This window comes from Polistes fuscatus, unplaced genomic scaffold (assembly GCF_010416935.1).
Source record: "Polistes fuscatus isolate 324 unplaced genomic scaffold, CU_Pfus_HIC Scaffold9, whole genome shotgun sequence".
NCBI classification, from domain to species: Eukaryota; Metazoa; Arthropoda; class Insecta; order Hymenoptera; family Vespidae; genus Polistes; species Polistes fuscatus.
Window position 1 is genome coordinate 320,839 of NW_025113173.1, and position 24,536 is coordinate 345,374.

The following is a 24,536-nucleotide window of genomic DNA, read 5'->3' on the forward strand; positions in this document are numbered from 1 at the left end:
AACCAGGACAGTAGAGAGATGAATGAGAAGTTGGGCAGAATGGAAAAGAAAATAGAAAGTTTAATTAGCATTTTAGAAAAAAGGGAAGAGGAATGGAAAGAGGAGAAGAAATTGTGGATGAGAGAAAGGCAACAATGGATGGAGGAAAAGAAATCACTGGAACAGAGAATATACAGGCTGGAATGGGATAAGGAAAGAGGTGAGAGAGAGAAGAGAAGGAATAATATTGTGATAAGGGGTACAAACATGGAGAAGGAAAATTTGGAAAAAAAGGTGGAGGAGTTTATCGAAAAGAATATTAAAGTAAAGGTTAAAGTGGAGAAAGCTACAGAAGTAAGAGTGAGTAAGGGGCAGAGGGAGAAAAAATTAGTGGTAGTAAAGCTGGAGAATAAGGAAATGAGGGATCAGGTAATGAGTAATAAGAAGTACTTAGAAAGAGGAGTGTATATAGATAGGGACATGACGATAAAGGAAAGGGAGATCCAGAGGATGATTTTAGCTAAGGCAAGAGAACAGAGGTATAAAGGAAAAAGAGCTAAAGTAGGTTATATGAAGATCTTAATAGAAGATAGATGGATGAGGTATGACGAGTGGAGGGGGGAGTTTGTGGAAGAGGGAAAGGAGAGAAGGAAGGATTGAGATGAACAGGAAGATAGAGAGGAGGGGGAGGAGAGTAAAAAAAGAATGAGTATGTATGTGTGGAATATAGCGGGGGTGTTAAGTAAGGACAGGGAAGTGTGGAAGAAGTATCTGAGTGATTTTGAGGTGATAATATTAGTAGAGACATGGTTGGAGAAAGATAAATGGACAGGGTTAAAAGGGAAGTTGCCAAGAAAGTTTGAGTGGAAATGTGTAGCAGCATCAAGAAATTATAGTAAAGGTAGAGCAAAAGGAGGAATAATAGTAGGAATTAGTAAAAGGGTGATGGGTAGGAAATTTGAGGTTTGGAGTGAGAATATAGTTATGCAGGAGATAAGGCAGGGAGGACAGATTTGGAAAATAGTAGGGGTGTACAGCCAAGATATAGTAAGGACAATGGAAATTATAAGAGAAAAGTAAAGTCAAAGGAAAAAGGATGTGTTTTGTTAGTGGGAGATTGGAATGCAAGAACCGGTAATGAGGGAGGATGGGTAGAAGAAACGGGTAGGGAAAGTAAGAGAGTTAAAGTAAGACAGTCAAAAGATGAGACAATAAATGAGGAAGGAAGAAGACTTGTAAAGGAAATAGCAGAGGAAGGATGGTGCATAGTAAATGGGCAGAAAGGAGAAGAAGGAGAGTTCACATATATTGGAAGCAGAGGGGAATCGGTGATAGATTATGCAATTGGGAATCAGGAGGCTTATGACCAGATAAAGGAAATGAGAATAGGGCATAGAACGGAGGCAGATCATATGCCATTAGAAGTATATTTAGAGGAAGAAGTAAAATTAAAGATAGAGGAAGAGAAGGTAGAAAAGGAGATAGAAAGAAGAATTTGGTCCAGGGAGGTGATTGAGCAGTATCATGAAAGGTGTAAAGGATGGTTGGGAAAAGAAGAGGAGATAGAGGGAAGGTGGGAAGAGATAAAGGAGGTAATAGAAAGCGCAGTACCTAAAATGAATAAGCGAGTCAAGGCATGGAAGTTGGGAGATAGAAAATGGTATGATAAGGAATGGAAAGGAAAAAAGAGGGAATTAAGGAAAATTCTGAAGTCATGGAGGAAAAAGGAAGTACAAAGGAATTTTTATTTAAGCAAAAAAGAGAGTACAGGAATTGGTGTGAGGCAAAAAGGAAAAGGTTTGAAAGTTTAGAGGAGGAGAAGTTAAAAAATGCAACAGGTGAAGGAGAGGTATGGAGGTATATTAATAGGTTCAGAAAGAAGCGGAAAGAAGAGATAAGCCAAAAGATCAAGATAGAACATTGGAGAAAACATTTCATGGAAAAGTTAGGAGGAAAGGAAAGAAGGGGAAGAGAACAGAGGGAATGGAGGAGGGAAGAGGTAGGGCAGCATATAGAGGAGCAAGAAGAATTGGACAAGGAAGAATTTTTGAGACAGGTCAATAAACTTAAGTTAGGAAAGGCACCGGGTGAGGATAAGTTAGAGAATGAACATTCTTCATTACAATTATTGCTTTCCTCTTCCTCTCCTCCATGTGCCTCTCATTCCTTCCATTCTTCTGTAATATATAACCTAGGTATCTTATTTCCTCCACTTCCTCTAATTCTCTATCACTCCACTTCCACAATCTATCCTTTCCTTTTCTTTTTTCAAATACCAGAATTTTTGTTTTTGCTTCGCTTAATATCATCTTCTTCCTTTCCAGATACTTCTTAAACCTTCCTAGCATACCTTTCAATTCTTCTTCTCTATCTGCTATCAATACAATATCGTCCGCATATGATACGCTCCACACCTTCTTGTTCCCAACTCTACATCCTCCTTCTTGCCCTTTTCTCATCTCCTCTTCTAAGTCCGCCATATACACATTAAACAGAGTTGGACTTAACGGGCATCCTTGCCTTACCCCCTTTTCTGTCAAGAATTCCTCCGCTTCTTCCTCTCCTACTTTGATTACATTTATTGTTTCTCTGTAAATGTCCATAATCCTCCTACTTAGCTTAAACCCCACCCCCATCTCCCTCAACCTCTCTTTTAATACTTCTCTGTCCACCCTGCCAAACGCTTCTTTTAAGGTCAACAAAACATGCAAAAACTTTTCCTTTCGGTTTACTTAGCTTATCATCTACTATATGTTTAATTGTATATATCGCTTCTACTACTCCTCTCTTCTCTCTAAAACCAAACTGGCTCTCCGCTAATTTACCCTCTATCTTCTTCTTCAACATTTCATTCAACATACTAGCATATATTTTATATGCTGTGCAAGTTAATGTTACTCCTTTGTAATTTACTATATCTTTATCCCCTTTTTTATAAATCATGCACATTGTCCCTCTTCTCCACTGTTCCGGTATTTCCCCCTCTTTCCCTATTTTCCTCAACAACTCCCACAGCGCTGTCTCCACCTCTTTTGGCATATATTTCCACACTTCATTCTAACTTATTCTCACCCGGTGCCTTTCCTAACTTAAGTTTATTGACCTGTCTCAAAAATTCTTCCTTGTCCAATTCTTCTTGCTCCTCTATATGCTGCCCTACCTCTTCCCTCCTCCATTCCCTCTGTTCTCTTCCCCTTCTTTCCTTTCCTCCTAACTTTTCCATGAAATGTTTTCTCCAATGTTCTATCTTGATCTTTTGGCTTATCTCTTCTTTCCGCTTCTTTCTGAACCTATTAATATACCTCCATACCTCTCCTTCACCTGTTGCATTTTTTAACTTCTCCTCCTCTAAACTTTCAAACCTTTTCCTTTTTGCCTCACACCAATTCCTGTACTCTCTTTTTTGCTTAAATAAAAATTCCTTTGTACTTCCTTTTTCCTCCATGACTTCAGAATTTTCCTTAATTCCCTCTTTTTTCCTTTCCATTCCTTATCATACCATTTTCTATCTCCCAACTTCCATGCCTTGACTCGCTTATTCATTTTAGGTACTGCGCTTTCTATTACCTCCTTTATCTCTTCCCACCTTCCCTCTATCTCCTCTTCTTTTCCCAACCATCCTTTACACCTTTCATGATACTGCTCAATCACCTCCCTGGACCAAATTCTTCTTTCTATCTCCTTTTCTACCTTCTCTTCCTCTATCTTTAATTTTACTTCTTCCTCTAAATATACTTCTAATGGCATATGATCTGCCTCCGTTCTATGCCCTATTCTCATTTCCTTTATCTGGTCATAAGCCTCCTGATTCCCAATTGCATAATCTATCACCGATTCCCCTCTGCTTCCAATATATGTGAACTCTCCTTCTTCTCCTTTCTGCCCATTTACTATGCACCATCCTTCCTCTGCTATTTCCTTTACAAGTCTTCTTCCTTCCTCATTTATTGTCTCATCTTTTGACTGTCTTACTTTAACTCTCTTACTTTCCCTACCCGTTTCTTCTACCCATCCTCCCTCATTACCGGTTCTTGCATTCCAATCTCCCACTAACAAAACACATCTTTTTTCCTTTGACTTTACTTTTCTCTTATAATTTCCATTGTCCTTACTATATCTTGGCTGTACACCCCTACTATTTTCCAAATCTGTCCTCCCTGCCTTATCTCCTGCATAACTATATTCTCACTCCAAACCTCAAATTTCCTACCCATCACCCTTTTACTAATTCCTACTATTATTCCTCCTTTTGCTCTACCTTTACTATAATTTCTTGATGCTGCTACACATTTCCACTCAAACTTTCTTGGCAACTTCCCTTTTAACCCTGTCCATTTGTCTTTCTCCAACCATGTCTCTACTAATATTATCACCTCAAAATCACTCAGATACTTCTTCCACACTTCCCTGTCCTTACTTAACACCCCCGCTATATTCCACACATACATACTCATTCTTTTTTTACTCTCCTCCCCCTCCTCTCTATCTTCCTGTTCATCTCAATCCTTCCTTCTCTCCTTTCCCTCTTCCACAAACTCCCCCCTCCACTCGTCATACCTCATCCATCTATCTTCTATTAAGATCTTCATATAACCTACTTTAGCTCTTTTTCCTTTATACCTCTGTTCTCTTGCCTTAGCTAAAATCATCCTCTGGATCTCCCTTTCCTTTATCGTCATGTCCCTATCTATATACACTCCTCTTTCTAAGTACTTCTTATTACTCATTACCTGATCCCTCATTTCCTTATTCTCCAGCTTTACTACCACTAATTTTTTCTCCCTCTGCCCCTTACTCACTCTTACTTCTGTAGCTTTCTCCACTTTAACCTTTACTTTAATATTCTTTTCGATAAACTCCTCCACCTTTTTTCCAAATTTTCCTTCTCCATGTTTGTACCCCTTATCACAATATTATTCCTTCTCTTCTCTCTCTCACCTCTTTCCTTATCCTATTCCAGCCTGTATATTCTCTGTTCCAGTGATTTCTTTTCCTCCATCCATTGTTGCCTTTCTCTCATCCACAATTTCTTCTCCTCTTTCCATTCCTCTTCCCTTTTTTCTAAAATGCTAATTAAACTTTCTATTTTCTTTTCCATTCTGCCCAACTTCTCATTCATCTCTCTACTGTCCTGGTTCTCCTTCTCGAAGCATAACCTCGACTGTTCCATCTCCTTTTTGTCTGCATTGCTCCTTGTTTTCATATTTCCGCTCGCTTTACCATTCATTTTAATATTTCTCCTTGACCTGTCAAAAATCTTCCTTACCGACTCTTCCACCAACGCTTTATCCTCTATCCTAACCTCACTCTATCAGGCGTCCTCCCTCTTTTACACTTTTACCTCCACTCTACACTCTCTTAATCCTTACAGACCCCTTAAACTTCTTCCTTTACTTTACCCTTCCTTCTCTATTCCAGTTGCTCTTCCTTTTACCCTTTAATCTTCCACTTATCACTCTTTTTCTGGGATCTTTCTGTTGCTTTCATTTAGGCTTCTCGTTTCCCACATTTTAATTTTATTTTTTAGAAATTCACATGTGCGATCCTCTTCTTGTAATGAATCTATTAAGTCTCCGACATAACTTAATGATTCAGGTAGCGTTTTCAGCATGTAGTCTAATTTTTCTCTTTCAGTTACTTTTGCCCCGGCACTTTTTAATTCATTAATGGCTTTTTCGAATTCCGAAAAGAATGTCGTTGCTTCATCAAAGTCTTTCAATCTCATTCTGCCTATCTTACTACGTATACATATTTGTAACGCCGTCGATTCTTTCACATACATCTCGTCAAATTTTTTTATAATTTTTAACGCTGTATCTTCTCCTTTAACAAATTCTAATTGTTCGTTTGTGATGCTACAATATATGTAATTCATCGCTCTGAGATTGTTTTCATGCGTCCGTATTGATTACAACGAAATAATGGGTGAGAAGTTCTTTTACAAAGGGTGCATTTCCGTGTTATATCTGTGAGGAATGTACGTGTGGGTCTAGTAATTTGTTGTTTTCGCGGTCGTAACACTGCCAGCGCGGTACGTTATGTTTTTCGCGGGGTTCGTCCTTAATAGCCGTTGAAAGCTTCTCTGATGCGCTGTAACGGTGTTCTACCTCTTTTTAAAATTTGTAAAGTTCCTTACGGGTAGGGTAATCGTCCGAATTAAGTTATCGATCCAATTCTTCTCGAACGCTAGGAGGTAAACGGCGCTCGACGATGCGCACGTGTAGGGCATGAGGCGCGTTAAATGAGTCAATCATATTGAGATATGTCTCCGTATCTATTATAAGTTTCTGAATCTCTCTTGCCGAATTGTCCGTGGAATATGTTAAATCTAGAATCGCGTCGAGAAGTCTTGCCAGAAGTACGCGTTTTCTATCATATTTTTCTAATAATGTCTCCCACGCGATATTGTAATTCAACCCGTCCGCTGAATATAGTTTAATCACTTCGAGTGCGCGGCCATGCAATGAATCTCGAAGATACGCGTGTTTTTCTAAATCGGATATGTTGGTCCGCGCGTCTATCAGAGTTAAAAAACCTTTCTTAAATTCCAACCATTCTTTTAATTTTCCACCGAATCTAGGTATCTCGATTTGTTTTAATTTAATTTGCCGTTCGGTCGTACTAATCTGGTTTGAAGTTATGCTGCTATCGTTCGTGATGTTAGCCGCGGATGTTCTCTTTTCGTCAATTATAGATCCTACTGTATGATATCTGTTATGAAGATCCTCTAAATTTCTTCCACACACGACCACTCTTTCTCGCGCTCCTACCGGAAGTCATACATGTATATAAGGGTAGAGGAAGAACCAGAATATTTGAAAAAGGATATGTCAACGAGGTATAGGAAAAGAATAGCAAGATTCAGATGCGGAAATAATGCAAAAGCAGAGAGTTTTGGAAAGGGGTTAAGGAGAAGAGGTGTAGATTGTGCAATGAAGTAGAGGAATATTACATGCACATACTGGGAACATGTAAAGTAACGAGGAGTGAGGTTGGAATAGAAGAGATACTAAGTCAGGATGCGAAGGGGGCAGAAATATTAAAACGGGTGATAGGAAAGAGAAGGGAAGCGGAGAGGGTTTTAGAGAAGAGTGTTAAGATAATTTTTATTTGTTTTTATATTAAGTCAGTTATTAAGTTGAATTTGTTAGTATTAAGTTGTTAACTCCGCCTGCATGATCGATGGGAGCATCGAAATCAGCGATCATGTTGCCGGTCCTAAGCCCGGGAAAAGGAGGAAGGTTGTTGGGTCAGGCTAGCTCCCTACCCAACGTAAAAAAAAGAAATTTGTTTAAAGTAAAAAATTTTTGCCTCGGAATAGGACGGATTCAAGGATGACGACCCATGCAAGAAAAAGGACAAAGAGATGGAAGAAAAAACATATAATGCGTCTGGCTACGTGGAACATAAAATCATTTAATAATAAAGACCAAGAAACCCTGAAGGAAATAAAGGACAACAACATCGATATTTGCGCCTTACAAGAAACCAAAAAGAAAGGCAAAGGGCAAATACAATACGACGACTACCTGGTGATCTATAGTGGAGTCGAAAAACAAATCAGGGCAAAAGAAGGGGTAGCCATCGCAGTATCGAAAAAATACCAGAATAACATAAGAGAATGCAACTACATATCTTCGCGTATCTTGCTTATAAAAATGGAAGCGGAAGACCAAAGATTAAATATAGTATCAATCTATGCACCCGAGGATAATAAACCGAAAGAAGAAAGAGAAGCCTTCTACGACCAACTACAAAATTTAGTCGGATCATTACCAAGTAACCAACAAATGATAATCCTTGGAGATTTCAACGCTTGCATCGGAAATGAAATAATACCTGGAATAAAACAAAGGTTCAACGAAAACGTGTTAAATGACAATGGAGAACTAATGACACAGCTATGCACATTTAATGAGCTAAGGATTAATAATACATTTTACAATCATAAGGAACAATATAAATTTACATACAGCAACACCAGAGGCTTCAGGTCTACAATTGATTACATTGTTACCAACAGATACGTCCAACCAAACCAAATATTAGATATTAGGACGTTAAACTCCGCGAATGTAGGAAGCGATCATAGCCTGCTATTAGCAAAAAAAAGAATGAAGTTTAAACCCCAAAGAAATCTTGCACGAGCAACTCAAGAATTGAAAATAAACATCGAGTCACTATGGAACTTATCAACCAAACAACTATACGAGAACAGGTTGAAAGAAAAAATCGAAAAGAACCCAATAAAAGAAGAAGATAACATAAACATAGCCAGGAAGAAACTAAGAACCAACATTTTAGAAGCTGCATATGAAGCCCTGGGAACACGAACTGTAAAAAACCGGGCTAGAATGATCAAAACTCCTTGGTTCCGCCCAGAGATTAAGGAAATATGCAAAAAAAGAAATTAGCATACCTTAACTATAGGACATTAAGAACGCCTGAGTCATACGAAATGTATAGACGAATCCGGAATCAAACAGGGACATTAGTAAGGCAAACAAAGCAAAATTATTGGGAGATTTTTTCGAAAAAATGGAGAGTGACTTCTATGGACTCCAAAAACAAATCTGGCGATTTATTAGAAACCAAAGAAAGGAGGTCAATGAAATGATAGAAACAAACCAGATCACAAAAGAAAATTGGATTAACTATCAAACAGAGCTCTATAAATCAAAAGAACCTCAAACGGAACTAAATACGCCAGAAATAATAACCAGAAGCGACATACAAATTGAGCCCAGTGATGTAGAAACAGCTATCCAAAGACTAAAGAATAGGAAGAGCTCAGGGCAAGATGGCATCCAAAACGAGTTAATAAAATATGGTGGCCAACGTCTCACATAACAACTAACATTCCTAATCCAAAAAATACTATGCCAACACAAAATACCTGATGAATGGCGAACTAGCACAACTATAGTTATGTTTAAAAAAGGAGACAAGCAGCTGCCTACAAACTACAGGGGAATAAACCTTTTAAACACTTCATTAAAACTAACAACAAAGATTATAACGAATAAAATTAACAGCTTAACAAATCTAGAAGACGAACAGCAAGGATTCAGATCAGGCAGATCGTGCACAGACGCGGTTTTCATCATAAGACAAATAACAGAAAAATCAATTGAATACAACAGGCCAGCATATATGTGTTTCATTGATTTGGAAAAGGCATTCGACCGAGTGCAGTTAAAGGATGTTATACACCTCCTTTATAACCGGCAAATTCCGAACAATATTATCAAGACCATAGAGGACATCTATAGAAACAATAAGATCCAAGCAAAGATAAATGGCGCCTTGACTGAACCGATTGATGCAGATCGTGGTATCCGACAAGGGGCTTCCCTAAGTCCCCTGCTTTTTAACATCATTGTGGACGAAATAATAAGAAACGTAAGACTGCTAAAAGGATATAAAATGGGCAACGAAGAAATAACCATCCTATGCTACGCTGATGACGCTGTATTAGTGGCCGAAAATGAGGATGATCTACAACGTCTACTACACCGATTTAACTGCATAGCCAAATCATTCAACATGAAAATATCGGCCCAGAAAACAAAATGCATGACAACATCAAAGACACCGTTAAGATGCAAACTGGAAATTGAAGGGAAGGTTATTCAGCAGGAAATGAGATTTAAGTACCTAGGAATAGAAATCTCAGGATATGGTGATGTTGAAGCAGAGGTAAGAGAACAGACGTTGAAGGCATCCAGAATAGCGGGATGTTTGAATGACACAATATGGCGAAACAAAAACATTGACATAGAGACCAAAGCAAGAATTTACAAGGCAATGGTAAGACCTATTATGTCACATACCGCAGAAACTCGACCAGACACGGCGAAAACGAAACAGTTACTAGAGACAACCGAAATGAGAGTGCTTCGCAGAATAGTTGGAAAAACACTACTGGATCGAGAGAGAAGCGAAGATATAAGAAGAACATGCAAAGTGGAAAACATCAACGAGTGGATACTAAAAAGGAAAAAAGAATGGAACGAACACATCAATAGAATGGACAACAGAAGAATTGCCAGAATTGCACGGGATAAGTCACCGGCAGGCCGCAGAAGCACGGGGCGCCCACGAAAACGATGGTGCGACAATTTAGCAGTGCAATAGGCAGAAAAACGTCGTTAAGGAACAGGCAATTTGCCTAAACTAAAGAAAGAAGAAGAAGAAGAAGAAGTTGTTATGTTTGTAATATAGTTTATTTAGGATGATATATATATGTGGAAAGGGAAATTAGGCAAAGGGACTACGAAACAAAATACGATATGGTTGGTAGGACCGTTGGGATGTAGCGACGTGCAGCGGTACGTTGCTATGCAGGTAAACAGTGGACAAAAGCACAAAGATCTAAGTTAGTCATCGTTTAGCCTTTAAGCAGCGAACATCTATTACTGTATTGAATTGTATCAGATTAAATTGCATTTACATTGAAACGGTCTATTCATCTTTAAGAACAATTTATTATTAACACCAGTATTCCTGATCTTCAATATTCAGATATTCGTAGAAAGACTGATGAGAAGAGAAAGGAATCCTACAACATATATATGTTTATGGTTAAATGGTAAAGTATTGTAAGATATTGTAAAAGGGAGATTGTAAGGGAAGCCCTCCAAACCCGAAAGGGGCGGAGTAAAGAATAAATAAATAATAAATAAAAATAATAAAGATGTAAGAGAAACCATAGTATATAAGTGTGATAGAGGTAAAATAGAGTGGATTCTAGATAGTGGACGTTCAGACCACATCGTAAATGACGAATCATATTTTTCAGACAGTATTATTCTAAATAAGCCAATCAATGTTAAAGTAGGTGATGGTAGGGAGTTAAAATGCACTAAAGTTGGAAAAATTATAACTGATTTTTTGTAAACAATAAGAAAATAGAAATAACAATGAATAATGTGTTTTATGTAAAAGAGATGGATAAGAATTTTATTAGTTTTGCAAAAGTAACAAACGAAAATAAAATTGTATCTATTAGAAACGTATCAAGAATTTATAACAAAAATAATAATTTAATTGGTATTGCGTATAAAGAAAATGGGTTATATAAAATGAACAGTTATATTGAAAAGTTAGAAAGTTGTGCAAATAATGTAGAGAAAATGACAAAAAAAGAAAAATTTCATAGGATTTTAGGACATGTGAATTTTAACTATTTCAATAAAATGTCTTCTTCTTCTTCATTCTTTAGTTTAGGCAAATTGCCTGTTTTGTAACGACGTTTTTCTGCCTATTGCACTGTTAAATTGTCGCACCATCGTTTTCGTGGGCGCCCCGTGCTTCTGCGGCCAACCGGTGACTTATCCCGTGCAATTCTGACAATTCTTCCGTTGTCCATTCTGTTGATATGTTCGTTCCATTCTTTTTTTCTTTTTAGTATCCATTCGTTAATGTTTTCCACTTTGCATGTTCTTCTTATATCTTCGCTTCTCTCTCGATCCAGTAGTGTTTTTCCAACTATTCTGCGAAGCACTCTCATTTCGGTTGTCTCTAGTAACTGTTTCGTTTTCGCCGTGTCTGGTCGAGTTTCTGCGGTATGTGACATAATAGGTCTTACCATTGCCTTGTAGATTCTTGCTTTGGTCTCTATGTCCATGTTTTTGTTTCGCCATATTGTGTCATTCAAACAGCCCGCTATTCTGAATGCCTTCATTGTCTGTTCTCTTACCTCTGCTTCAACATCACCATACCCTGAGATTTCTATTCCTAGGTACTTAAATCTCATTTCCTGCTGAATAACCTTCCCTTCAATTTCCAGTTTGCACCTTAACGGTGTCTTTGACGTTGTCATGCATTTAGTTTTCTGGGCCGATATCTTCATATTGAATGATTTGGCTATGCAGTTAAATCGGTGTAATAGACGTTGTAGATCATCCTCATTTTCGGCCACTAATACAGCGTCATCAGCGTAGCATAGGATGGTTATTTCTTCGTTGCCCATTTTATATCCTTTTAGTAGTCTTACATTTCTTATTATTTCGTCCATAATGATGTTAAAAAGCAGGGGACTTAGGGAATCCCCTTGTCGGATACCACGACCTGCATCAATCGGTTCAGTCAAGGCACCATTTATCTTTGCTTGGATCTTATTGTTTCTATAGATGTTTTCTATATATATCTCTATTTGAAATATTTATTGGAAAAAAGCCAAACATTAGTAACTTAAAATTATATGGAAGTAGAGTATTTGTTAGAGTACCTGAAATAAAAAGACATTCGAAATGGGACAGAAAAGCTGATATAGGTATACTAGTAGGTTATGAAAACGTTGGATACAGAGTTTTAGTAAATGATAAAATTATAATTACAAGACATGTAGATTTTATTGAAAATGAAAACTTAATTGGATTTCAAGGTGAAGATGAAAGTGATGATAAGTATTAAGGAAAACTCTGGATGCAATGAAATTGAAGAAAGTGTTGTAAATGAAAATAAGAAAGAAAATAAGCCAAGTAATAACATAAATGAAAATCGTAATGACCAAGAAATTGAACTGCGAAGGTCACAACGTGAAAGAAAGAAACCGGATAGATATGGTATATCCGATTCGTATTATATTTATGTAAATATTGTAAGCGCAGATAGTCCTAAAACTTATGAAGAATCTATACAAGGAAACGATTGTGATTTATGAAAAGAGGCTATGAATAGAGAAATGAGCTGCTTAAATAAAAATAAAACTTGGCAATTAGTAGATAAGCTGAAAGATAAGAAAATATTAGATTTAAAATGGGTATTTACAAATAAGTCTGATAATCAAAAAAAAGCAAGATTAGTTGTTCGAGGTTTTCAACAGAGTGAAGTACTGGAAGATCTATATTCTCCAGTAGCTAAGGTTTCAAACATTAAAGTTATTGTTATCATATTGTTGTGAAAATGGTCTAATGATTATACAGATGGATGTCGAAACTGCATTCCTAAATGGAAAAATAAAATCAGAAGTATTTGTAAAACAACCCTTAGGTTATAATGACAAAACCGAAAAAGTATATAAATTGGAAAAAGCGTTGTATGGATTGCGAGAAAGCCCTAGAGCTTGGTATGAATGTTTTGACGGTTATATTCAAAAACTAGGATTTAAAAGAAGCGTGAGTGACTATTGCTTATACACAAAATACGAAGATAACGAGTCTATTTACTTAATTCTACACGTAGATGATTTATTTATTTGCGGAAAAAGTCAATAAGAAGAATAAACGAGATTAAGAGCAAATTATCAAATAAATTTTCAGTAAAAGACTTAGGCGAGGTAAAGACTTACTTAAGAATAAATATTAACTATGATTATAAAGATTGTAAGATGACAATGGACCAAAGTAATTATATCGAGTCATTAGCTAGACAGTATAATATTCAGAATAGTAAACTATTTAGTACACCAATGGAACAGAATTTAAGTCTCGAATTCGCAGACAGCATCAAACGATATAAAGTATAAAAATCTTATAGGAGCACTATTATATATAAGCTCTGGAACAAGGTTGGATGTGAGCTATAGTGTAAACTACTTGAGTCGATTTCAAAATTGTTATAATGAAACCCATTATAAATATACGTTAAAAGTTCTAAAATATCTATATCTAAAATATCTATATCTAAGAGTTCTATAAAATATCTATATCTAAAATATCTATAATATATCTAAGAGTTCTATAAAATATCTATAAAATTCTATATAATAGAATTTTTATTCTTATTATTTATTCTTATTATTTATATCTTATTTCTTCCAGTATTCTATATAAATATAAATAAAATATCTATAAATAAATTCTAAAGATCTAAAGCTAACGTATAAAAGGAATGTAAATGCGGAGGTCATGGACTGCTTTGTGGATGCCGATTGGGCGGGGGATAGATCTGATAGGAAATCGACGACGGGTTTTTTGATAAGATTGTTTGGAAACGTGATATACTGGAAGGTCCGGAAGCAAGACAGTGTGACGAAATCGTCAACAGCTGCAGAATACGTGGCTTTATCGGAGGCGGTAAGCGATATCATAGTTGTTAAGGATGATTTGTCGGTACAATCGGAAACAAAAGTTAATGACATTTTCATCAAATCCATATCTCTTAATATCTATTGAAATAGATGATTTAAACCAACTATTTTTTTTTTATAATTGAAATTTTGATATAAAGTTTCTAAAAGAATGAAATTTAGTGATCATTTTAATAATATTAACATAAAAATCTCAATTTAAGTGAAAATTGTAAAATAACTTTTGTTTGTGACTGTACCGTGAATTTAACTTAAAAAAAATAAAAACTTTAATTTTTTTTTGTCACTGATCATCGACACAAATTTTTCCATAAATTAAAGTAAAAAATTAGGAGACAAATACATACATTCATAAATTTTCTATTTAATTGAATTTTATTCAATTTTAAAATAATTCAAGTAAAGATCTTATTAGTTTCATTTATATATAACAAGATTAAAAGTGTGTCTATCATAATTATATTAATGTTTATTTAAAAAATGTAAGCTCTTTAAAACTAGTAAAACATATGAATAAAGACAATAATAAAGATTAGCATATCATTTTTTAATTTATTAAAATTTTTTAAGATATTTCGTTTTTAGTAATTATCTATTTCTATTAAAATACTAATGATTTTTTATACAATCATAGGTTTGTGCAATTCTCACTGTAAACAGAAAAATTTCACCGAATTTTGTGTGTGTGTGTGTGTGAATCAATAAGGTGAAAAAAAAAAAAAATAGAATTGACATGTAATTCATTATTTTAAAAGTAAAGAATATAAATTACTCAACAGTATTTACATTCATTACGGCATAAAAACTATTTTTTTAGATCATAAATATTCCTAAAAAAATTGCATTAGTATGTTCTTTTCGTTAGGAAGTAGTTTAATAAGTGTTCATCAATAATTAAAAATGAAAATTATAGAACGAAATGTAATTTAATCAGCTATAAAAAAAAAGCTTTTGACTTTTTAAGTTCGATAAAAAATCATCTTTGTAGAGAATTTAATTTCCTACAAAACCATACCAAGGGTTTTTTTATATTTGGTATATTGAATTGTCTATAACCAAAAATAAGTGAAAAAAAACTTTTTTTGGCGAAAATTCTTATTTTAGCGAGCGCTAACTGAAAAATGAAGATAGAGGGCTCAAATTTTGACACAATTTTTTTTTCGTCACTCTCAACGAAATTTTGATATGGGACCAAAAAAAAAAATAGTCGATTTATTTGGCACAGTCTAATACACATGTATTAAGAATGACTGCTGCAGAAAGTGCAAGGGCAGGCATCATGAGTTGTTACATGTGAGAGAGGCCGTTGCAGAAGGTGCAGCGGCGGGCATCACGAATTTGTTGCGTTCGGACGGCGTCGGCGGTGCAGAATGCACATGTAGAGCTCCATCACTCGCAGGCACCCGCGCTGTTACTAACTGCAGTGGTGCATTTGCTGGATCGCGACGGCAGGCCGCACGAGTGTCGTGTGCTCCTGGATTCGGGTTCCGAAGCACATTTCTTAACGATCCGGTTCGCGAATCTTCTGCGAATAGCCAAACGGGACGTGAATGTACCCATTTCTGGCGTAAACCAAACGGAAACTAGAGTCAAACAGGCAATCTTAGCAACGTTGAAATCGCGAACAGAAAATTACGCGTTAAAATTACAATTCTTATTATTACCCACTGTAACGAATAGGTTGCCTTCGCAACGAATTCCGCAAGAAGAATTGACTATACCGGCAGGGATCCAATTGGCAGATCCCAAGTTTTATGAGCCCGCGAATATCGACGCGATTCTCGGTGTCGAGATTTTTGCTTCACTATGGCGCGCAGGTCAGAGCATTAGGTTGAATGAAAATTTAATGGCACAAGGAACTGTACTAGGATGGCTCGTTATGAGCACAGGAGCTACGCGCACTCCGCAGAGCGTTAATTGCCACACGGCCACGGTAGATTTGAACTCACAATTGGAAAAATTCTGGAAAATTGAGGAAGTAGCTGAGAGTAGTATTAGGTCGCACGAGGAAAATTTGTGCGAAGCACATTACAGAAGCAACACGCGACGGGATGATACTGGCAGATATATAGTGAGATTGCCCTTTAAGGAAGAAAATCAGTTAAGAGGTTCGTATACGAGCGCGTTACGAAGATTTCACGCATTAGAGCGATCATTATCGCGCAAGCCGAAAATTAGAGATGAATATATTAAATTCTTATCCGAATATGAAGAACTAGGGCACATGACAAGGATAGAAGGGGGACCCCACGAAGATAGATTCTATTTACCGCATCATGCTGTATTAAAGCATACTAGTATTACGACCAAATTGCGAGTAGTGTTCGACGCGTCGGCAAAAACCAGCAACGGGAAATCTTTGAATAACGTATTAATGGTTGGCCCAACCATACAGGAGGATCTATTTGCACTTTTAATAAGATTTAGATCACGTGCTATTGCTATTACCGCGGACATCGCGAAGATGTATCGGCAGATAATAATTGATCCGCGTGATCGCAAATATCAAACTATACTGTAGCGTCGACAGGAAAGTGATCACGTGAAAACATATAGATTAAATACAGTAACCTATGGAACTGCCTCCGTGTCGTTTTTAGCAACGCGTACGTTACATCAACTCGCGAGCGACGAATTTAACAGATTCCCGAGAGCTGCCATCGCGCTTAAAGAAGATTTCTATGTAGACGACTTATTAACCGGAGCGCGTACGGTTAAGGAAGCGAAGCAAGTCCGCGACGAGTTAATAAGTATAACCGCAGGGGCAGGCATGCATTTGCGGCAATGGGCGTCAAATTGCGCCGAGATTCTAAAGGACTTAGATACCGCAGATAATAACATCATAAATTTAGATTCGTCAGGAACGATAAAAACATTAGGTGTTAATTGGAACGCGGCCGAAGACAACATAAGCTATACGGTAAAGCGAGCAGCTGATCCATCGAAGGTTACTAAGCGTGTTATATTGTCCGAAATTTCTCAGTTATTCGACCCGCTAGGTTTATTAGGACCGGTAGTAATCAACGCGAAAATGATGATGCAACGGCTATGGCAATTAAAATCAACATGGGACGAAGATGTCCCCGCCGATATATATAAAATATGGCAGGAGTTCCGCCAAAATCTCCACACGCTCGAGGAGATAAGGTTCGCGCGCAACGTAGCAGGTGATGGAGAAGAAATGGAAATGCATGGTTTTTGTGACGCGAGCGAAAGGGCTTACGGCGCGTGCATTTATGTTAAAACGTTAGGAAAAAATCCCACTTTACGATTAGTCTGCGCCAAATCCAAGGTAGCGCCGCTTAAAACGCAATCGCTTCCGCGACTAGAACTTTGCGGCGCCTTAATACTCTCGCGTCTCTTTAAGGCCACTAAAAACGCTTTGCGTAGAAATGATTTCTGCCGTACAATATTTTGGGCGGACTCTACAGTAGTTTTGCATTGGCTCAACACTCCGCCTCACACGTTAAAAACCTACGTAGCACATCGCGTAGCTGAAATTCAAGAGAGCACAGCTCGCGAGCTGTGGCGTCATGTATCGTCCGAACATAACCCCGCGGATTTAATTTCTCGCGGCGTTACACCTGCCGAACTCCGTGAAAGTAAGCTCTGGAAGTCCGGTCCTGTATGGCTTATCCAGCCAGAATCAAATTGGCCGCATAGTAGATTAGAACCAATCGAAATCCCGGAAAAGAAAAGGATTGTAACTCACGCAAAGGTAGCTACTCCGTTCGAACTATTTAGACGGTACTCCTCGTTCGTCAAATTAAAGCGCATTATCGTGTATTGCGTTAGATTCGCACGTAACTCGCGCAATTTAAAAGAGAAAAAAATAATGGGTGAGTTAACCGTGGACGAATTGAAAGGCGCGGAAATAATCGCGATTAGATTGATACAGGAAGAAGCATTTCCCGAGATCATCAAATTAATCAAGTCCGGTAAAGAGGTTTGCGCATTATTCTCCGTACTTAGCCCGTTTGTAGACAATTTAGGAATATTAAGAGTTGGAGGTAGATTGGCAAGGAGCAACTTGCCATACGAGCAAAGGCATCCCGCATTATTGCCGAAAGACCATACAATTACAAACGCGATAATACACGAAAAGCACCATCAAATAGGGCACGGTGGTACGCAAGCCACTTTGAACGCACTTCGCGAATCGTTTTGGCCAATAAATGGGCGAAGTAGCGTTAAGCGCGTAATATAAATGCATTACTTGTCGACGTTTAAAACCTGCTACGCCGCAATATCCTATGAGTGATCTACCTGCCAGTCGTCTTCTACCGAATCGTCCGTTTATCCACACCGGCGTAGATTTCTGCGGTCCGTTATTCATCAAGGAAAAGCAACACCGGAACCGTGGTCGCGCGAAAATATATGTGGCGGTATTCGTCTGCTTTAGCACCAAGGCCGTTCATTTAGAACTCGTGAATGATCTAACGACTGAAGCATTTTTAGCAGCTTTACGTAGATTTATAGCACGCCGTGGAAAATGTTCGGACATATATTCCGACAACGCGACTAATTTCGTAGGTGCGGCGAACGAACTAGAAGCGCGCGTCTCGCGAAGTTTGGTAAATGAAGGAATCAAGTGGCATTTCATCCCACCCCGTTCCCCCCATTTTGGAGGTCTATGGGAGGCGGCCGTAAAATCATTTAAATATCATTTAGTTCGAATTATAGGCGAGACATTGCTATCTTACGAGGCATTGTTAACATACGTCCTCGATATAGAGGCGATTCTTAACCCTTCGTACCAGTTGCGTAGAGAGAATCTCTCACGCTCATTTTAAAACTTTTTTTTCTTTTTAATTTCAAATGGAATGACCATTTGAAAATTTTTTTACCTTCACAGAATTTTATGCTTTACAGGATAACCAAAAAAACTTTATTAAAAACTCAAAAGTATAAATAAAATAAAAATATTTATTAATAGCTGTGAGAATTTCTCTCATCACTTCAGTCAAGTCGTTGATAAAAAAAAACGCTATTCGGATGGCTTCGTTATACTTCGGTTATTTCCGTAGTTTTTAGTCGCCATCTTTGAAATTAGATATATATGTGTATAAATACTTCGTGTTTTTTATGCTGCTGTTGTTGTTATTGTTTTAATATTTTAAAAATATAAAAATGTGATAATTAATTATAATTGTAATTAATTTTAAGTGACACAATCTTCTTTAAGCATTAAATAAGTAAGTAAATTTAAAAATTTATTTTTTCACATGAATTAATTGATTACTTTGACATGTAAACATATGTAACCTAAAAACGTGTGTTGATGATTTTTTTATAAATAATAAGGATGTTTAAATATTTTAATGTACAAAAAATATCAAAAAATGTAATTATAGCACTTTAGAAATATAATTTATTGTTTTTTTCGCTTTTCATAAAAATCAAATCAAAATTTTTTTTATCTTTTATTCTTACATTTATTAATATAATTTATGTATTAAATTAAAAAAATTTATTTTTTCTTTTGACAGGTGCAAAGCTAAGAAACATGGGCCGATTCTCTTTTGATTCTGACGACGAACTGTCTGAAGAAGAAAATCTTTCTGATCTCGATATTATGTCTGATGGTGAGTCAGAACACAGTGAACATAATTCTGAAACAGAACAATCAGCAGCAGACTCCGATGATAACAGTGATACAGATACAGATACGAATAACAATAAGTCAGTAAAAAATAAAGCTGTCAATACCAAATATGTTCTCGGCAAGGATAAAAGTACTCGGTGGTTCAGTGATCCTCCTAATCCGAAGGTTCGGACTCAAAAACATAATATTGTCACTGGTTTGCCTGGACCTACAAAACTGACAAAAAATTCAAAAACACCAAAAGATTGTTGGAATTTATTTTTACCGGCTGAAACTATTGAACAAATTGTTGCTCATACCAACATTTTTTTGGAAAAACTACGCTCGTCGAAGAAAAATAAAACTGATATTCAACCAACGTCTTGTGTAGAAATTAATGCTATGATTGGATTGTTATATATGCTTGGTGTTCACAAAGATTCTCGTGTTAATTTGAAAGAGCTTTGGGCCACTGATGGGACGGCTCCTGATTGTTATCGTGCTGTAATGTCTATGTCTCGATTCTGCACTTTGTTATCAGTATTAAAATTTGATGATATCAATGACCGCGAGGAACGCAAAAAAGTGGACAATTTAGCACCAATTCGAGAATTTTCAGATAGTTTCATTGAGCGTTGCCAGCAGAATTATACTCCAGGTGAAACTTGACCATTGATGAGATGCTTCAAGCTTTCCGTGGTAGATGTAAATTTCGTCAATATATTGCGAATAAGCCTGCACGATATGGAATAAAAATTTATTCCATGGCTGACTCTAAACGATTCTACACGTACAACATGGAAATTTACTGTGGTAAACAGCTACCAGGTCCACATGTAAAATCTAACTCTGCGATTGATGTTGTCAAAAGACTAACTACTCCGATACTTAATACAGGAAGAAATATCACATGTGATAACTATTTTACCTCCGTACCTCTCGCTAATTATTTGTTGAAAAACAAAACAACTATTGTTGGAACGATTCGACGCAACAAGCGTGAACTCCCACGAGAATTGTTAGAAATTAAGAATCGGAGTATATGTAGCAGTAAATTTGTATTTACTGACAATAGCATGGTAGTTTCGTACATACCAAAAAAATCAAAAAATGTTTTGATGTATTCCACCATGCATAATTCAGCGAGCATTGACAATAGTACTGGAGAAAAAATGAAGCCAGAGATTATCACCTTTTATAATAAGACAAAAGCTGGCGTAGATGTTGTTGATCAGCTTCAAGGAGATTACAACGTTGCTCGTGACACGCGTCGATGGCCAATGGTTGTATTTTATGCAATCTTGAACATTGCTGGGATAAACTCAAGAATTATTTACGAAGAAAATGTGGGGAAGAAAATTATTCGAAGAGAATTTTTACGTCAACTGTTTTTTCAACTAGTGCAACCACAGTTAGTCCTTCGTAGTAAGTTGCCTAATTTGAAGTTAGAAGATCTGCTATTTTAAAAATTGGTAATATTAAACCAGAAAAACAAACGCATGTGTCTAGTCGTCGTTTGTGCTGTTATTGTCCACGCAGAGCTAATAGTTACACAACTAAAAGCTGCTCATCTTGCAATACACCACTGTGCAATCAACATACAGTGAGATATTGTACTGATTGTGATTTGAATCTGATTTCCAAGGATGACTTGTAATTTAGTTTTTAGGTAAAAATGCAATATTATATAAATCTGGTCACTTTTACCAAAAAATGATGCGTCATTACCAAAGAATATTGCTAAGTACTTAAAATGTAACAATGTTTAAAACATTGACCCTATTTTCTTACTTAAAATGTTGAAATTAAACTTTAATTAAAAGACAAAGTCTGATATTATTACGGTTATTAGTAGACAAATATAATTTAATTATAATTTATGAAGAAAAAATTTTATGTCAACTTAATTTCTATTTATGAAACGCAGTTTTCTTTAGAAAATTATTTGTTTGTTTATGTCATTAGAATTTTTTTTAAAGTTGACTTAAACTTTGTTATTTAAGCTAAAGAACTATACGTAATTATGAAAATATATTACTTAGTGCTTAATTAAAATGTTACAATTCTCAAAACATTGTGATTTACTTATGACTAAAGTTTGTTTACTGATTGTTGATAACATTTAGCGTAATTTTAAACTAAGAAACGTTAATTATTATTATTTATTAAAAAAAAAATTTATGTCCAATGTTTTCAAAAAAATCATTACTAATCTGTTGAGAATATGTTTCTTTCAATTTGTGTTAATACAATAAATTAATTGCATAATAAAAAAATTTTGTGATTATTATTTATTTACCCAAAATGATCATTTTTATTTAGAAAAATAAAATACTCTAGTAAAATATAATAGAATTATATCACTTCGAATTAGTTCATCAAGTTTAAAATTTCGCTCTTTGCGCCTGCGCAAATTTGAAATTTCGGTCTTGGCGCTTGCGCAATAGCGTGAGATTTTCTCTCATCACAACAGTAATGACTGTCATACGAAAGACAACCGGTACGAAGGGTTAAATGAACAACTGCAAACATCAACGTCCACTGATCTTGCTGATGACAACGTTCAATTAACTGATGAAAGCACTGATACTTTTATTGATGAAGAATTCCTCAGTACAGGGGATACTGCTTATTCCAACTCCGAAACTCAAGACAGTGAAGGTATTCATAAACAATTATCAGGCGTATAATTATCTTAATTATTATATATAGTATGTGACGGAGTTAATTAATTTTGTAATTGCATTTGTTCACATTTCAGCTTCTTTATACAGGTGGAGTACACCTTGTGTGTTGTTATTATTAGAGTTCTATAGGTCAATGGAAAAAGACTTTAATAGCGGAAAAATATCTCAAAAGAAAATTTGGGAAAAAGTTGCCGAAGAGTTAAAGGTAAAAGGACATAATGTGACTGGACCACAATGTTCTTCTAAGCTACGAAGCTCAAAAAAGTCTTACAAATCTATCAAAGATCATAATAGTAAATCGGGAAATGACAGAAGGACTTGGCAATTTTTTGACGTTTGTATAAATTCTATATTATTTTTCTTAACTTCAACATTAAGCGAATTTTTTTATAATAATATAGACAATATTTTTCTAAAATAATTGTAATGTATCATAAATTTTTATCAGATAATGGAAGAAATTTTTTCGAAAAAAGCTTGGTGTGATCCAGTGGCCATTGCATCTTCTACAGGTCTATCAAAAAAACAATTAGAAAACAATGATAGTATGGGAGGATCTGATAGCGGATGTTCAATAAGTAAGTTAAATCCGTCTGAAAACTTTATTTCACTAAAGTATCGTAAAAAATGGAATTTAATTTCAGAATCAAAGGAGAACACCAATTGCCACTTTACTAGGAAAGAGGCTCAAGCAAAAAGAAGAACATGAACTACAAAAAAGTAAAAGACATAAAGAGCGAATGGAGATGGATGAAAAACTCCTCAACGTTTTAGAAAAGTTAGCTAATAAATAGTGAAATATTTAAGTATTATTTAAAAATTAGTTTTGATAGTTTCAAATTTTATAAAAATGTTTTAAACTTTAAATAGTGAAATATTTAAATATTCTTTAAAAATAAGTTTTAATAATTTTAAATTTTATAGAAAACAGTGTTTAACTATTAAATTCTACGTACAAATTAGCTTATAATCTTTTTATAATAGTTTAGTATTTTTTTTAATAAACCAACAAGTGCATTTCATGTTTTTATAATTAATAAAGTTTAATTTTTAGGAATTTTGATTTTGTACAATTCTTGTAGTATATTATGTTTCGTTTCATGTTTCGTCGCATGGAAACCACTCGATGTTTCTCTTAAATAAATATATGAATATTCGAGAGGGACCGAGAAGTTTCTAGAACGATAAGAGAGTATAAAAGAGAAGCGTTTCAGTTCGGACCGGGTTCAGTGTAAGTCCAGCTACGGTATAGTCAAGTGTTAGTGTTATATTTTTGTCGACTTAATAAATTGTTACTTCTGATTACAATCACACTCCTCACTGTTTTTTTACCATATCCATATATAATTTAACACTAGGTTTACTGACGTTTCTGATATACCTATCTCTACGAACACGCGTCAATTTGACGCAGAGACGAATACATATACCAACACTTAGAAAATAATGTAATTATATACTATAAGAAACAAATGAAAATGTGAGATATATATTTATAGAAAGGTTTTATTATTCAATAGTTTTATTACAGATTATTTCAATATTTGACATTTATTTTGCACATTTTTGACACAAATACTCAATTTTGTTTGTACATTTTCCGCAAACAACCTTTTGACATATTTTACAGATGTTATTGCTTCTGTTTCTTTTGCAAAAGCCAATTTGGCAAGTCCTACGTTCTCCCGAAGTACTAGGTAATGGGTGATTATAATCTATGTTGTTGGATTTTTTCTTTTCTCCTTCTGTAAGTTCTTTGGCCAACTGAAATAGAAACTCCTTTCTGGATAGTTTTGACCCTGTACACTCTGTGTATAATATCCATGCGTTAATTGCCGCTAAATCTAAGATGTTAAAAAAGACCTGGAGAGGCCATCGAAAAGATGCTGATTTGCTGGTATATTTGCGAGCCATTTGATCCACTACGTCGACTCCGAACTTTGTCTTATTGTAATAAGCTATTGTTTCCGGTGTATGTTTTTTATTGTCTTTTATTTTTATAAAAGTGTGCTTAGTACTTAGTAACAGCACCTTTAGATTTGGCTTACTTTTATATATAGTAAGTATGCAGTTTCCTGATTTATAATGTTCTGAAGAATACAACTTCATTTTATCTTTCTTGATTTTTGCTGGCTTTGGAAGTTCTCTCTTGTTGGCTCGAATAGTTCCAACTAAACTGGTTCCTTTTGCAACTAATTTTTCAGCTAGAGGAAAACTGGTGAAAAAATTATCCGTAGTTATATTTGAAAGT

The 24,536-nt window shown here is 35.7% G+C and overlaps 3 protein-coding genes across 3 annotated transcripts; 2 read left to right on the plus strand and 1 right to left on the minus strand.

The window, feature by feature from the left end:
• Positions 1 to 246: 246 nt before the first annotated feature.
• On the plus strand, positions 247 to 18,221 carry LOC122525681. Its single transcript, XM_043648602.1, has 8 exons — positions 247 to 408; positions 12,160 to 12,297; positions 12,368 to 12,635; positions 12,780 to 12,847; positions 12,909 to 13,100; positions 13,800 to 14,036; positions 15,384 to 16,480; positions 16,571 to 18,221. Exons 1-8 carry the CDS (start codon positions 247 to 249, stop codon positions 18,219 to 18,221), a joined length of 3,813 nt encoding a protein of 1,270 aa, XP_043504537.1.
• A 2,057-nt stretch (positions 18,222 to 20,278) lies between these two features.
• Positions 20,279 to 23,096, plus strand: LOC122525682. The gene is made up of 6 exons (XM_043648603.1): positions 20,279 to 21,023; positions 21,086 to 21,251; positions 22,072 to 22,259; positions 22,360 to 22,619; positions 22,734 to 22,863; positions 22,930 to 23,096. Exons 1-6 carry the CDS (start codon positions 20,279 to 20,281, stop codon positions 22,992 to 22,994), a joined length of 1,554 nt encoding a protein of 517 aa, XP_043504538.1. The 3' UTR covers positions 22,995 to 23,096.
• Positions 23,097 to 23,786: 690 nt separating this feature from the next.
• LOC122525683 (piggyBac transposable element-derived protein 1-like) lies at positions 23,787 to 24,526 on the minus strand (the record flags this gene model as incomplete). The annotated part of the gene is made up of 1 exon (XM_043648604.1): positions 23,787 to 24,526. A coding segment is annotated over one exon (690 nt), but the record flags the coding sequence as incomplete, so codon positions are not given.
• Positions 24,527 to 24,536: the final 10 nt, after the last annotated feature.